Source organism: Engystomops pustulosus, chromosome 7 (assembly GCF_040894005.1).
Source record: "Engystomops pustulosus chromosome 7, aEngPut4.maternal, whole genome shotgun sequence".
Classification (NCBI taxonomy): Eukaryota; Metazoa; Chordata; class Amphibia; order Anura; family Leptodactylidae; genus Engystomops; species Engystomops pustulosus.
Window position 1 is genome coordinate 132,696,778 of NC_092417.1, and position 12,894 is coordinate 132,709,671.

Below are 12,894 nucleotides of genomic sequence, written 5' to 3' on the forward strand. Positions count from 1 at the left end.
CAATACCAGACGTGTTCAAGTTCTAACTATTGTGGGCATGCCATGATCATATTAATGGGCAAAAATAATTTAAACATGGTTTTTATGTTAAATATTATTAACATCTACAGGGTATTCCATGTGAATAATCTGACATGTTTATATGCAAAACTTACATTAAGTTAATTTTTTTTATGGGTTTCAATAGGCAATAGGCCTAAATTATTTAACGGACACCGTGTAATTTAAGATGATACCCTGCAATTTTATGCATGGATATTGCTTTTCTAAAGTTTCTGGCAATTGAAAAATGATTGAATTAATATATCAATACAATTCATGCTACATACTGATTGACACTTTATTTATATAAGTAATGGAAATAATAAGTACTATTACTTATCTGTACTGACCTCTGGTCTTGGCTCGTAATTGCAGGCATTCTTGCAGCAGGTTGTATTGATCTTTTAAACAATTGCTCCTCACTTTCAGTGCTTTGGTGGATATGTTTGTCATCAGTTAAAGGTTTAATGCTTTCCTTTTTGGCTGCAAGGAGAGAACTCTTGTCAGATTTAACTTTCTTATTTATTCTTGGAAAAAATGGTGGCACAGGTGGAGGACTAGGAAGAGAAGATCTTGAGCTATTGCGGATAGAAGGAGTAATCTCTAAGAGGAAAAGATAGAGATAGAAAGTAATGGAAAAATGAAAAATGAGAAGTATATGTTAACTTAATTGAGAGGGACCTACTTGATGTAAGAGTGGCTTCATCTTCTTCAGCAAGAGTACTAAGCTCCCGTGCAGGCTCTGTAAAAGTAGATTGTGACAGGTATAGTTGACCTAAAATCCAAGTGTGAAGTACAACGTAGAAGACAGAAGGGGGAATATAGAAACGTCAATTGTAGGACACAGGAAAACAAGGATCAGTTTTTACCTGTCAAGTAGTCAGACAATATGTTTTTAAGATAGCCTGAAGAAGAAGTAAGGAGAAAATGTATATAACAAAGAGTGAAGAAGGAAAACATAGGAGGAGCCATGACATTACTGTAAATGAAACAAGTGTAAAACAAAATAACAACATATGTAATGGGACTGCAAACAAGGAGAATGTATGTCCTATATAAAACCCTCACTAATGATAAGAATATTCTGAGTCTATATCTTTATCTATAACACACTGTGCCCCTCCCTTACTACAATGAACACTCCTTTAACAAATGTGACACAAATCTGATATCTCAGTATAATTATTCAAGTCAAGCTCCATTGCAGCAAATAATGGAATATTACAAAACTTATTACAAAACTAAGTCAAATAATAGTCATTATTTCCCTACACTTCATGCCCAAATTTTTAATTACCCATTTAATACCTACAAGAAGTATAGATCAAACAAAGTACTTTATAATAAATATATATAAATATACAACATACCCATCTTTATCATACTTAGTACTAATAAAGATGGTTATATTTTCAGAATTATGTTGTCCTTATTATAAAATACTTTATTTGGTCTATACTACTTGTGAGCTTCAATAAAGGAATATATGGTAAGCAGGATCATATTAAAAAAAAATCTGCAGTTTCTTTATCTAATTTGTTACAATCTCAGTAAATATACTGATTTTAATATTATGATGTCCATCAGGGCAGTTTTATGCCAAGTCCAGCCCCCCTCATGCACCTTCATGTCCACTTGGCTTGGAGCAGGCCAAGATTTGTAACTATTTTAACCAGGAATTGCTACTATTTCAGGGCTTGTACATTAGAGAACTGGTGAGCAAGCTCTGATAAATCCTGGCATTTATTGATTATGATTAATTGGCATGTTTTAAAGTTTAAGGAAAATGTGTATGACACCCAAAAATGAAATTATCACCTCGGGGTGCTGAACCTAGAGAATTTCGATTCTGTCTATGAAATCTGTCCTCCTCTTCCTCTTCATTGAAGTCATCAAGGTCTGCAATGTCTGATGGCTTCAGACTCAAGAGACTTGCAATACTCTGCATATCATCATCTCTGGATTACAGACAAAAGACAATTACTTTACAACAGAATAAGGTTCAGAAAATTTGCATAAATAAGCTTCCAAAGACACATCTCTTTGTCTCCCCATGAATATCATTGGTGGTGAATCAGTTTGATATAGATTCACTTTAAAAATCTGTTTCACTAAAATCAATAAAAGATATCAATTTACACAAAATAGATAAAATTACGTTCGACACACATCTGAATCTCCTGGTGATTGTTGAAGCCCTTTGAGACATGACCCGATGCTTTGTCCCACTTTCAGCAGAATTTAGATTGGGAGGTTTTCAAAAAGTAGCCAGCAGGCTGGAGCAGTTTCCAGCTCTGTGACCATGAACATGGACTTGGAGAGAGAAATTGGACAAGTTTGTTCCTCTGTGCCAAGACCAATAGGTTATGGAGGCCTTGTCCAAACTTCTGGAGCCCATTCTGACAAGGCCTAAATTTCTGCTACAGCAGGAGGGCTCTCAAAAAGAAGCCACGGCAGGGCACCAGAAAATGCTCCAGGAGGTCGGATAGGTCTTCCATAACCTCCTGCTCTCACCATGTAACACCAGAATCGCCCGATTTGTCTAACTACAGCTGTGCTCAGTGACCCTGATTGTCATGTAAAAACATGGCAAAGCATATCCTTGACCATAAATAAGGACCCACATTACTGTCTTAGACTGTATTAGTAAAGTTGCCCAACTTACAGGTAACAACAGTGTTTTTTGTGGGTCTGCTCTAATGATGATCATCCGCTTTCTTAATGTTATTACTTCACCAATTTAAAGATTACAATCAACATGTTGATATTACAGGCAGTCCCCGGGTTACAAACAAAATAGGGTCTGGAAGTTTGTTCTTAAGTTGAATTTGTATGTAAGTCGAAACTGTATATTTTATAATTGAAGTTCTAGACAATTTTTTTTCTTTTGTCCCAATGACAATAGGAGTTTCAAAATTTGTGCTGTAATTGGACCAAAAATTTTGCCATCTTCTGACGCTAATAACTTTTTCATACTTTGGTGCACGGAGATGTTTGGTTTGAGGTGTAATTTTTTTGCGAAATGATGCGACGTTTTCATTGCTACCATTTTGAGGTCTGTGCGACATTTTGATCATTTTTTATTTCATTTTTTATGTGATGTAAAAAGGTGTAAAAGTCGCATTTCGGACATTTGGGCGCCATTTCCCGCCTCGGAGGTCACCGGCGTCCGTAACCGTTTTTATATTTTGATAGATCGGGCGTTTTGGGACGCGGCGATACCTAATATGTTTGTGATTTTTACTGTTTATTATGTTTTATATCTGTTCTAGGGAAAGGGGGGTGATTTGAACTTTTAATATTTTATTAATTTTTTTTTTTTCACTATTTTTTAGACCATCTAGAGTACATTAACCCTAGATGGTCAGATCGTTCCTACCATATACTGCAATACTTCTGCGGTGGGGGTTTTCTGCAATATGCAAAAACCCCCACCTTTGTATGAAGAGGACTCAGCCCGTGAGCCCTCTCCATACACTCTTTATACCTCTGCACCGTAGAGCTACGGCACAGAGCGTTAAGGGGTTAACAAGGTATGTTACATGTGGAAAGTTGCAAATATTACTCTGTATTTAAACAGCCTTAATCAGTCTCAATAAAAAATCGTACAGACAATATTTGACAGTATTGGATCTATGTTTTAAAGCAAATTGCAATGATCAAGAAAACTCCCCCCCCCCTCCCACCCCAGAGTCAGCTCCCGAGGACTGGGCTAGTATGCCCCAAGGCACTTCATTCCAAGTTTCCACTTAGGTGGCTCAAGACAGTTGGTATTGCAGGCTCGCTGTGAGTTGGAGCAAGATCGTGATGGCAGTCCTGGTACAACCATCCATTTCACCCATATTTTTTCGAATTTGGCTATTCAATCTTTTTTTGTGCATGTAGTATTAATACAATATTCATGAAAGGTCACTATATAATTTGATATTTTTGTTTACTGTGTAAAGTGAAGAAATCCCCATGCTACCATATCTTTTTATTGTATTGTTCTAAACTATTTACTGTTCATATATCTATTCTACAAATTAAAAAAGTCCAATAAATATGATGCACAGTGGACTCTGCATAATGTGGCTATATTAAAGATCAAATTGGGTAAACTTTACTTCTTTCCTCTTGAGTATACAGTAGAAAATGAAAGCAACAATTCACATGTGCACAATCTTTAATAGAAATTAATTTCTATAAATATTGCAGTATATATATATATATATATATATATATATACGGTATATATATATCTATAGAAATCTAAATCCAAAAATAAATTAAAGGGGTTGATCAAACATAAATAAAGTGTGTTAAAGTGTAGGGGGTAGAATGTTAGGTAATTTGCCAATATATCTCTATTTAAGGGGTTGTCTGACTTTTACAGGGGCATGGAAGCTCTGCTGAGTTCGGGGTCAAACCGGCCGCAGTGACTGGTCAGTCCCAACTGTCCCTGTATCCTGCGCTGAGATATGGGGACCCACAGGGAACCCACAGGATGAACGCCTTAAAAAAGTCCAGCATAATTGTGACATGCGCCAAACTGAGTGCACCAGTGCACTGAGTGCAGGTTGCCCCAGATTATTGAAATTTGCCTGACTTTTAATAAATGTGGCTCAGTATGTTATTGATGAAACTAAAAATAGATTGACGCACACTTCCAGAGCAGTGCAGGGTATGCCAGATAATTAAAGACCATGCGCCATTCAATCTGGCGCACCATGGACATTTGTGAGGCAAACTACACATAGTGCAGTTTTCACTACCTTTAAAAAATCTGGGCCATTGAGGCACATTTACTAAGAATGTAGGAAACTGCACTAAAAGTGCTATTCCCGTGTATAATGCTCAGTGTGCCAGATTTATAAAGAATGTGTGGCAGAAATCATGAATATGTCGCTTCCCTGCACTGGCCTGACAGAGTTCAGCAACTTTTTTGTGGTGCACCTTTAACGTGGGGCATGCGACAGACTTTGCATGTTGAATCCGGCGCTCGGTGTGACTGGGCACTGGAATGCCCCCTAATTTGTGTCAAATTTTAAAATGGGATTTATCCTTTTATCTTTTGTGAATGTGTAAATTTTAGGGTTAAATGAACGTATGACTGTCAAAATTAAACTATTCTAAATTTCGCCTACATTATGTTTTAGTTACTATGAAACTCTCAAAGGGGTAACAAGCTTTGTAGTTTGAGGGGTGCAGATTTAAAAATGGGTTGATATGTGGGGTTTCTAATACTATATACTTCAAAGCACATTTAAACAAAAAATGATCCCCAAAGAAGTCAATTGTGAAATCTCCTTGAAAATACGGAAAACCGATGTTTGATTTGTAAGCTGTAATAAAGTATAAGGACATTTTTAAAAAAATATTGACCTAATTTACCACTACCAGTCTGTGGCTAAGCAGTTTAGCACCTTCCAGATCATGTTTCTTTCATCGCCCAGAGTAGTGGCATCATACAGAAAATTAAATTTGATTTGTTATGTAAAATGGTTTTATAAGGTCAAGGAGGCGGAGACTTTAGTACTTAAGTCAAGCTCTCCTCACCCCAAGATGCTGCTTCTGCTTTGATTGAGATCATGCAACAGACTTGTGGAGAGCTGTTAAGTGATGTTCCTGGATGCAGAACTGTCAATTACATAGCAGGGAATGATCTTAGAAGAGATTATGCCTTTAGTACTAAACTCCGCCTCCATGACTTTCTACAACCAATTTAGATCTCATTTAGATCTTGATTTTCTGGATGCTGTCACAATGTTGGACCATGTAAAAATTATCTGGGAGGTGTTTATCTGCTGGACAACTTACTGGTAGTGGTTTATTAGGTCAGTTTCTGCTGACAGGTTCCCTTTAAATGGGGTTTTCCCACAAATCAAGTTGGGCCTTATCCACGGGATAGGGCCTAACTTGCTGATTGGTAGGGTCCCGGTCATAAGACGCCCACAGATCACTAGAATGGGGAGTCTGATTTACCCCCAGTTGGACCCCTCGTTGCAATCTGAAATGAGCTTAGCAGTCGTCCGTGCATGGCTGGCTACCCCGTTTATTTCTATGGAGCTGTGGATAGGGCCCATCTTGTTTCGTGGCTAGAGTCTCTTAGTGGATACTGGATTCCAGGGTAAATTTGAACATTGGTGATTAATATGCTAGTCTAAATAGATTCCCCCCGCTGTGTTGAGACACTTGTCATTGGCATTTTAGATGTAACCTATTCCAATTTAAAGTAACGGCAGCAATATAAAAATGAACTTCCCCATCATTGCAGTATGAATTGGCACTCTACTCACGTGGCTTTGCCTTCTCTCAATAAAGTGCAGGTAATACTGACGGTGAGTGCAGCGGACACAACTTTTACAGACCGTGGAGTCAATGGCAGCCTCAGTTCTCGAGGAGCAGAATTAATGGCTGCAAATTTGCGCAGGTCGATAGGAGCCACAGCAAGAAGCTTTTTGTGGCCTCGAGATTCCTAAAGCGAAAAGAAAGAGTATAAGTAAAAGAGTAGACAGAAAGTTACCAAGAAAATGTAAAGTGTTAAAATACAGGAGAACAAGAGTTCAAAAAAATTGTATACAATAAAGCATGAATTTATTATTCATGGCATAATAAATCTTCCGCACTGTGCAAATGTCTGTTTATACAAATGAACAATCCTTTTTCTACATGGTGATAACATTAACCTAAGACTTAAACAATGTGCAGCTCTATAGCAGCTTTGTGTAAATGAGCCTTGCAGTACAGAATTTTTCGCCCATTTATTTGCAGACAGCGGTTTAAATTAGTTCTGGGTTGTTTATAAGCATTGAAGGGGTTGGCCACTTTACCTCATGTTTTTGTAATGTGTGTGTAAGCGTGGGGGGCAGGATATTGGGTAAATTACCAATATACATCTAATAAAAGTTCTGCACCGCTTTGTTGATATGTGAAATGAAGCCTCTTGTCTTTAAAATGGCCGCAGATGAAAGGTCGAGTGATCTTACTTTTCCGCATCGCTGGGAGCCTTCTTCTCATCAGGTATGTAGTTCCCACGGTCACAGCATTGACCAAGGGAACTAATGGGTTAACAGTACAGAGGCCCGGCTGTCATAGGGCAGCCGAGTCACTGGTCTACCCTGCACGGTAGACCTGTGCAGAACTTAGGCTTGGGGCGACAGAGAACCCCACTGGCAAAAGCCAATTGGGTGGTCACTAAGGAGTTAAAAAAGCAGAGAAAAAACTTTTTACTTTGTCCAGTTTTTGTAAAATAGCCAGTCACTAGTGCTAACTATTTTTTCAAAGCATGACACAGTGGTGATCTGCACTTGTTTCTCTATCTGCAGGGGGTCACCATCACTAGCCTCTTCTTTTTGGTTGCTTTGCTGTAACTTTTTCCCAGGTGTACAGTACATGTTCTTATAGTTTGAGGGATTAGAGGTACCTCACTGGGATCATGAGGTAGAGGACTATTAGTGGATCCATATAAAAGGAAAAGATGCTCAGAATATGGCAACCACTAAGGATGTTCATGCGGTAATGGTTTCCAGAAGGAGCATGATATCACAAAGGTACATAATTGTTAGAGTAGTTTAACTTGCTTGGTTAACTAATTTAGTTATCTGCTTCTTTACTTATGTTATCATGAACTTTATACACACTAAGAATCTGGAATACAGAAATATAGTTTGTTTATGCACAACGGTTGCACAATAGTTGGCCTCTGACTTGGATGTTGGACGGATGCGGAGGACCACAAGGATATGTAGGGGTATAATCGGATTTTGATAAACAATGTTGTGAAATCTGTATAAATGTTAAATGGGAAACACATGTCTGTTTTTATCCTTTTTCCACATTTTTCTATATTTCATTAATCATGCTGTCATAAGTTACTTACGTAAATGATATAAAACACTCCTATTTTGAAAAGGTATAAAATAAACTGCGTGGGGATAATTTTTCAGATCTCCATGATACAGATATATCGTTGTCTGTGTCTATGTTATTTCGGCCGTTTTATTATTTTAATTAATTACTCTCTGCCTGATTGATATTGAACTCTTTATTACTTCAACATTTTGGAGGCCCCGTACGAGATCCTGAACCTTGATCTGAAGACTGGCCGGCAAGAGCAGCTCCCTGGTTGAGGAAATCGTATCCTAGGTGAGTGAGCCCTTGTCTCACTGCTTTCCTACGCTAAGGGCTGTTTTGGCTCAGTCCAGATTGCAAGCTCCAGGCATCATCGCAGGTAGATTGTGATTAATTTTTAATATAGAATTTTTTTGAGGGGTTATATATATATATCTTATTTTTAAGCTTTTGTAAAAGTTTCTAATAATTTTTTTCCTTTCTCCCTAATCTTTCCTACCTTTTTACCTCCCTTTCTCTATCCCTCCTACTTGGATTCCTGCCTCAAATGTCATATTGAATCATATTGTATTGATTTACTTGGTTTATTTTTGTTACTAACCATTTGCCTGTGCCTTTCTTAGATATGCGTATGTAAGCCAGTGTGTTTCTGTGTCTTCTGTCTGTGAGATTTGATTTCCTTGTCCTGTTTGTCCAAACATCCATGAGACTCCTTGCTTGTGGAATGCTTGTATGAGGGTTAAATAAACCATACCCTGTGTGAAGAGCGTTAGTGATCAGATCACGCTCTGCCTGACTGTCATAAAGGAGTCCGTTAGTATAATTAAAATATATTTGAAGTTGTAGGTATTTAAAACTTCAAATTAGTTCAGCCTTTAGTGAATAGTAAAAACACCCAGGCACATTGTGTGTGTGACTGCTTTTGTTGAGTTGTTTTTGTCTTGTGTACACTGCAAAGGGTTGATATCTATTAGCCCAGCGCAGCCTGAGTGAAGTGGCTAATCCTGGCAACAGGAGAGGTCCAATTGAGTCGGGATAGGACTTCTGTAGTTCCCGGTGATTGACCTGGTTCGCCAAGGGGCACCGAGTCAGGAGTCAGTCTGTCTCTCTATATGTTATTTCTGCTTTTAACACATCCTGCCTATAAGTAGTGGTAATTATCACCAGATTCTCCAGTATCTTGCTGCTAAAAATCTATCTTGCTGCTAAAATAGTGAGAGAAGGTAATGTTGCTGTGCACATATATGTTTTTTTGAGAATTAGGGTAGAATTACCAGGGGTGTATAAGCATACTAATGTATGAAGAGTATATAGCTATTGTTATTGGATTACTTTTGTGGTTCTTTGTTTATACCTACTTGTGGTGCAGGATTTGTCAGCAAGCACGAGAACCTCCTCGTACTGAGATACAGCTAGTTTCCTATACAGAATTTACAAACGTCTAGTCTGACCAACTCAGGGGATTTGTGAATTCAGAGTGATTTTACATAGCGGGATATTACACTGTGCAATTAGCTACTGCACGGCTGACTGCTATGGGACTTATCTTTTCTAAATCCAGGAAAGGGGCAGGAAAGGTCATCCCCAAGATTACAATGAAGGATTTAGTTAAGGTAGAGCATGGGAAATGGGCAATCAAGAATGCCAAGACTATCCTTAAGAGAGCTGGTATGCCACCAGTTGGATGTCTTGATGCTAATAGGTGGAAGAGATTTCTAAAGGAGGAGAAGGACTGGATAGACAGGCATGGGTATCGCATGCAAGTTCAAGCATGGCTGACAACCTCAATGAGGCATGATCCCCTTTATAATACACAGGATGATGAGGAGGAATATAGGGTTAAGAATTTTTGCTCAGATGCACTAAGGTATGGGAGATATCATGTAGGTGTCCCAACTCCAAGAACCCCTATAGTGCCTGGACAAGCTAGTTCAGGCATATATCCAGATCTGTCACCCCTTATGGACTGGGGTCATCACAGTTCCAGTACTGAATATGGGGATATGACAGCTTTAGAAAGGGCAAACATGGGACCCCCAGCATATACGAGCACAGCAACATGGGCATGGAGGCATTCTAATCCATCTTCTCCTTCAAGTCCTTCCTTTCAGGGAGGTGAGCAAGGTTGGAGGTGTGGCTATTGCCAATACTGTAACTTTGAGCAGGCAAATAGATGTGAAAGATGCAAAACACCCAAGAGTGAGTTTGCAAGTGTCTGCTGGAGACTAAATAGTTTCCCTAGTAATTCTCCAGTTTCCCCTGTAGGAGTGTCAACTCCTTACACCCTTACACGTCCACGGTTATTAACAAAGATACTTAGGGATGGAGAGAGCTGGAGTGCTCATAGCATCAATGGTAGGGGAGAGAGAAGTAATGTAGTTGAAGAACCTAATAAGGATAAAATGAATTTGCGTTCAGCAACATGGGTTTGTAAATGTGGTACTGTGCATACTCATGAGACTAGTCCAGGATGTTCTACATGTGGTCAGCAGACACCTAGAGGAGTAGCAGCATTTCCTGTTATAACTCAGAGGACAACAGAGGGAGAATCAACTGACACAGTACAGCGAATAACCTGGTATAAGCCCTGGACCCAGGGGGAACAATTAATAATGGTTGACAAATTACCAGACCCATACAAAAATCCTAATGGGTTCTACAAAAATATGGAGAGGATTCGACTAACATATGATGCAGCATGGGTTGATTTGTATTCCCTCTGTAGTGCTGCAGCAGGATTTCCTTTTGTTGACAGGATAACTAGTGTACCTGTTACAGGGATTAATGGAATTGAGGAGGTTCCAGTTAATGGAAATGAAAGACTGAGCAAGTCAGGTGAAATGTTCATGAAGAGGCTTAAAATTGTGACCAAGGAGATATTTAGTCAATCTGGGATTGGATTGCCTGAAGCTTTCCAATTCTCTGATGAGTCTGTGGACAAGTATCATGCGAGGTTAGTTTCTATTTTTGTGGACCAAGACTTTAATGTGTCACAATCAGATGGCAGAGATGGGAGGATATTGAGAACGTGTTTCATAAATGGTTTAAGAGAAGAATTAAAGACAGAATTGCTGAGAATCCGCCCAGAATGTATGCATACTCCCTTGGAGCAATCGTTGGTTGTTCTTCGGAGTTTAGAGGAGCAAATTAACAAAAAGAAAAAGAAGCAGGCAGCCAAACAGACAACTGTACCTATACTGATTGCAGACTTAGCACAGGCAGTAGCAAGAAAGGAGAACCAACAAGGGGACAATGAAAAAATGGACAGGTTTAGGAAGAAGGGACTGTGTTTTGAGTGTGGAGGAAGAGGACATATGAAAAAGGATTGTCCTTCAAGAGGCAGGGGTAATCAAGGAGGTCGCTCTGATGACTCTCAACGTAAAAATTTTGGAAATCGTCCCTTTAGGGATTAGGAAATTGGCAGCCCCCAACTAGTGAAGTCCTCGGTAGTGATTGTGCCACCCCATTCTGGTCCTAATGCATCAGTTAAATTGACACTACCTGATGGCCACGATGTCAACTGTATGGTGGACACGGGGGCGAGCCGTACAATTATCACTTCTCATGATATCCCACGTGAGTATCTGGGGACTACACAGGTTGTAGGTACGGGGTTGGGGGGCAAGCCCTGCATGCTACGAGAAACAAAACCCTTAAAATTGCGATTATCAGACACCACCGAGCTTTGCATGCAGCTTTTGGTTTCTGAAGATTGCCCTGTGAATTTACTTGGTGCCGATGTTCTAAATGCAATAAATGCTGTTATCAGATTTGGGAAAAAAGGGATATCGGTAACAGGGCCCCTTACTGAGCCTATTCTTGCGGTACTAACTGCTATGTTTAACCCATTACAGGAGCAACGGTGGAAGGGAAATGAGCAGGACATGGAGGTAGCAGATATGCTTGCACAAGTTCCTCCTGAATTATGGGTAAAGAGTAAAACGGATGTAGGGCTGCTCAGAGTAACCCCGGTAAAAATTAAATTGAAGCCAGGAGCAGTACCTGTAAAGATGAAACAATACCCCCTGAGCAAGGAACAGACAGAGGCCATAGCAGTGCAAATTGAAGAGTACCTTAAGATTGGGGTCATAAGGGAGTGCCGATCCCCTTATAATACACCACTTTTTCCGGTAAGGAAAAAGACAGAACCAGGACAGCCCCCGGTATACAGGATGGTACATGATCTTAGAGAAATAAATAAACTCATGATCATAGATACTCCTATAGTGCCAAATCCCCACACCTTGTTGAATCAAATTCCTCCAGGGGCTGTATATTTTACTGTAATTGATCTGGCAAATGCTTTCTTTTCAGTCCCAGTAGATGAAGAAAGTCAGTTGTATCTGTCTTTTACTTTTTTTGCCAGGCAGCTCTGCTGGACTAGGTTGCCCCAAGGGGGAGCTACATCGCCTTCAGAGTTTTCTGAAGCAATGGCTAGGATACTCCTCTCTTGGCATCCAGAGGATGATAGCACTTGTTTGCTTCAGTATGTGGATGATTTACTCATTTGTACAAAGACTAAATCCATTTGTCTCAAGGAAACTTTGTCACTCCTTTTGTTTTTGCAATTGGAAGGATGCAGAGTTTCCAAAGACAAATTGCAGGTTGCCAGACTCAAGGTGGTGTTCCTGGGACATTGTATATCCCAGCAGACAAAACACATTACACCAGACCGTAAAGATGCAGTTGCTCGGCTTGCTGAACCCAGGACAGTCCGTGAATTGAGGACATTTTTGGGTTTAGTTAGCTATTGTAGAGAGTGGATTTCATCCGCCTCTTCCTTAATGCAACCACTGTTTGATGTTCTGGCATCCTGCAATAAAGGCCAGCAGTTCTCGCTTACTCTGGAGGCTAAAGAGGGGTTCAAAAATTTAAAGGAAGCCATAACCTCAGCTCCGGCTTTGGGAATTCCTAATTATGACTTAAATTTCAGTTTGTTTTGTCATGAAGTCAACGGACATGCAAAGGGGGTGTTAACCCAATTGCATGGAGGTAAACACCGTCCCCTTGGATATTATT

The 12,894-nt window shown here is 39.6% G+C and overlaps 1 protein-coding gene across 6 annotated transcripts in view; it reads right to left on the bottom strand.

Moving 5' to 3' along the window:
• LOC140070854 (uncharacterized) overlaps nt 1–12,894 on the bottom strand; it is a 106,182-nt gene that overhangs the window by 19,857 nt on the left and 73,431 nt on the right. For 2 of the 6 annotated variants that reach the window (XM_072117852.1, XM_072117849.1), the window contains exons 5-9: nt 6,321–6,499; nt 1,861–2,000; nt 912–947; nt 728–784; nt 393–645 (exon numbers count right to left, since the gene is read on the bottom strand). In XM_072117852.1, the coding sequence (XP_071973953.1) occupies nt 393–645; nt 728–784; nt 912–947; nt 1,861–2,000; nt 6,321–6,499 (665 nt within the window). Of the gene's footprint in view, nt 1–392; nt 646–727; nt 818–911; nt 948–1,860; nt 2,001–6,320; nt 6,500–12,894 lie in introns of all 6 variants that reach the window. The other 4 variants (XM_072117853.1, XM_072117854.1, XM_072117851.1 and 1 more) reach the window with 4 other exon arrangements.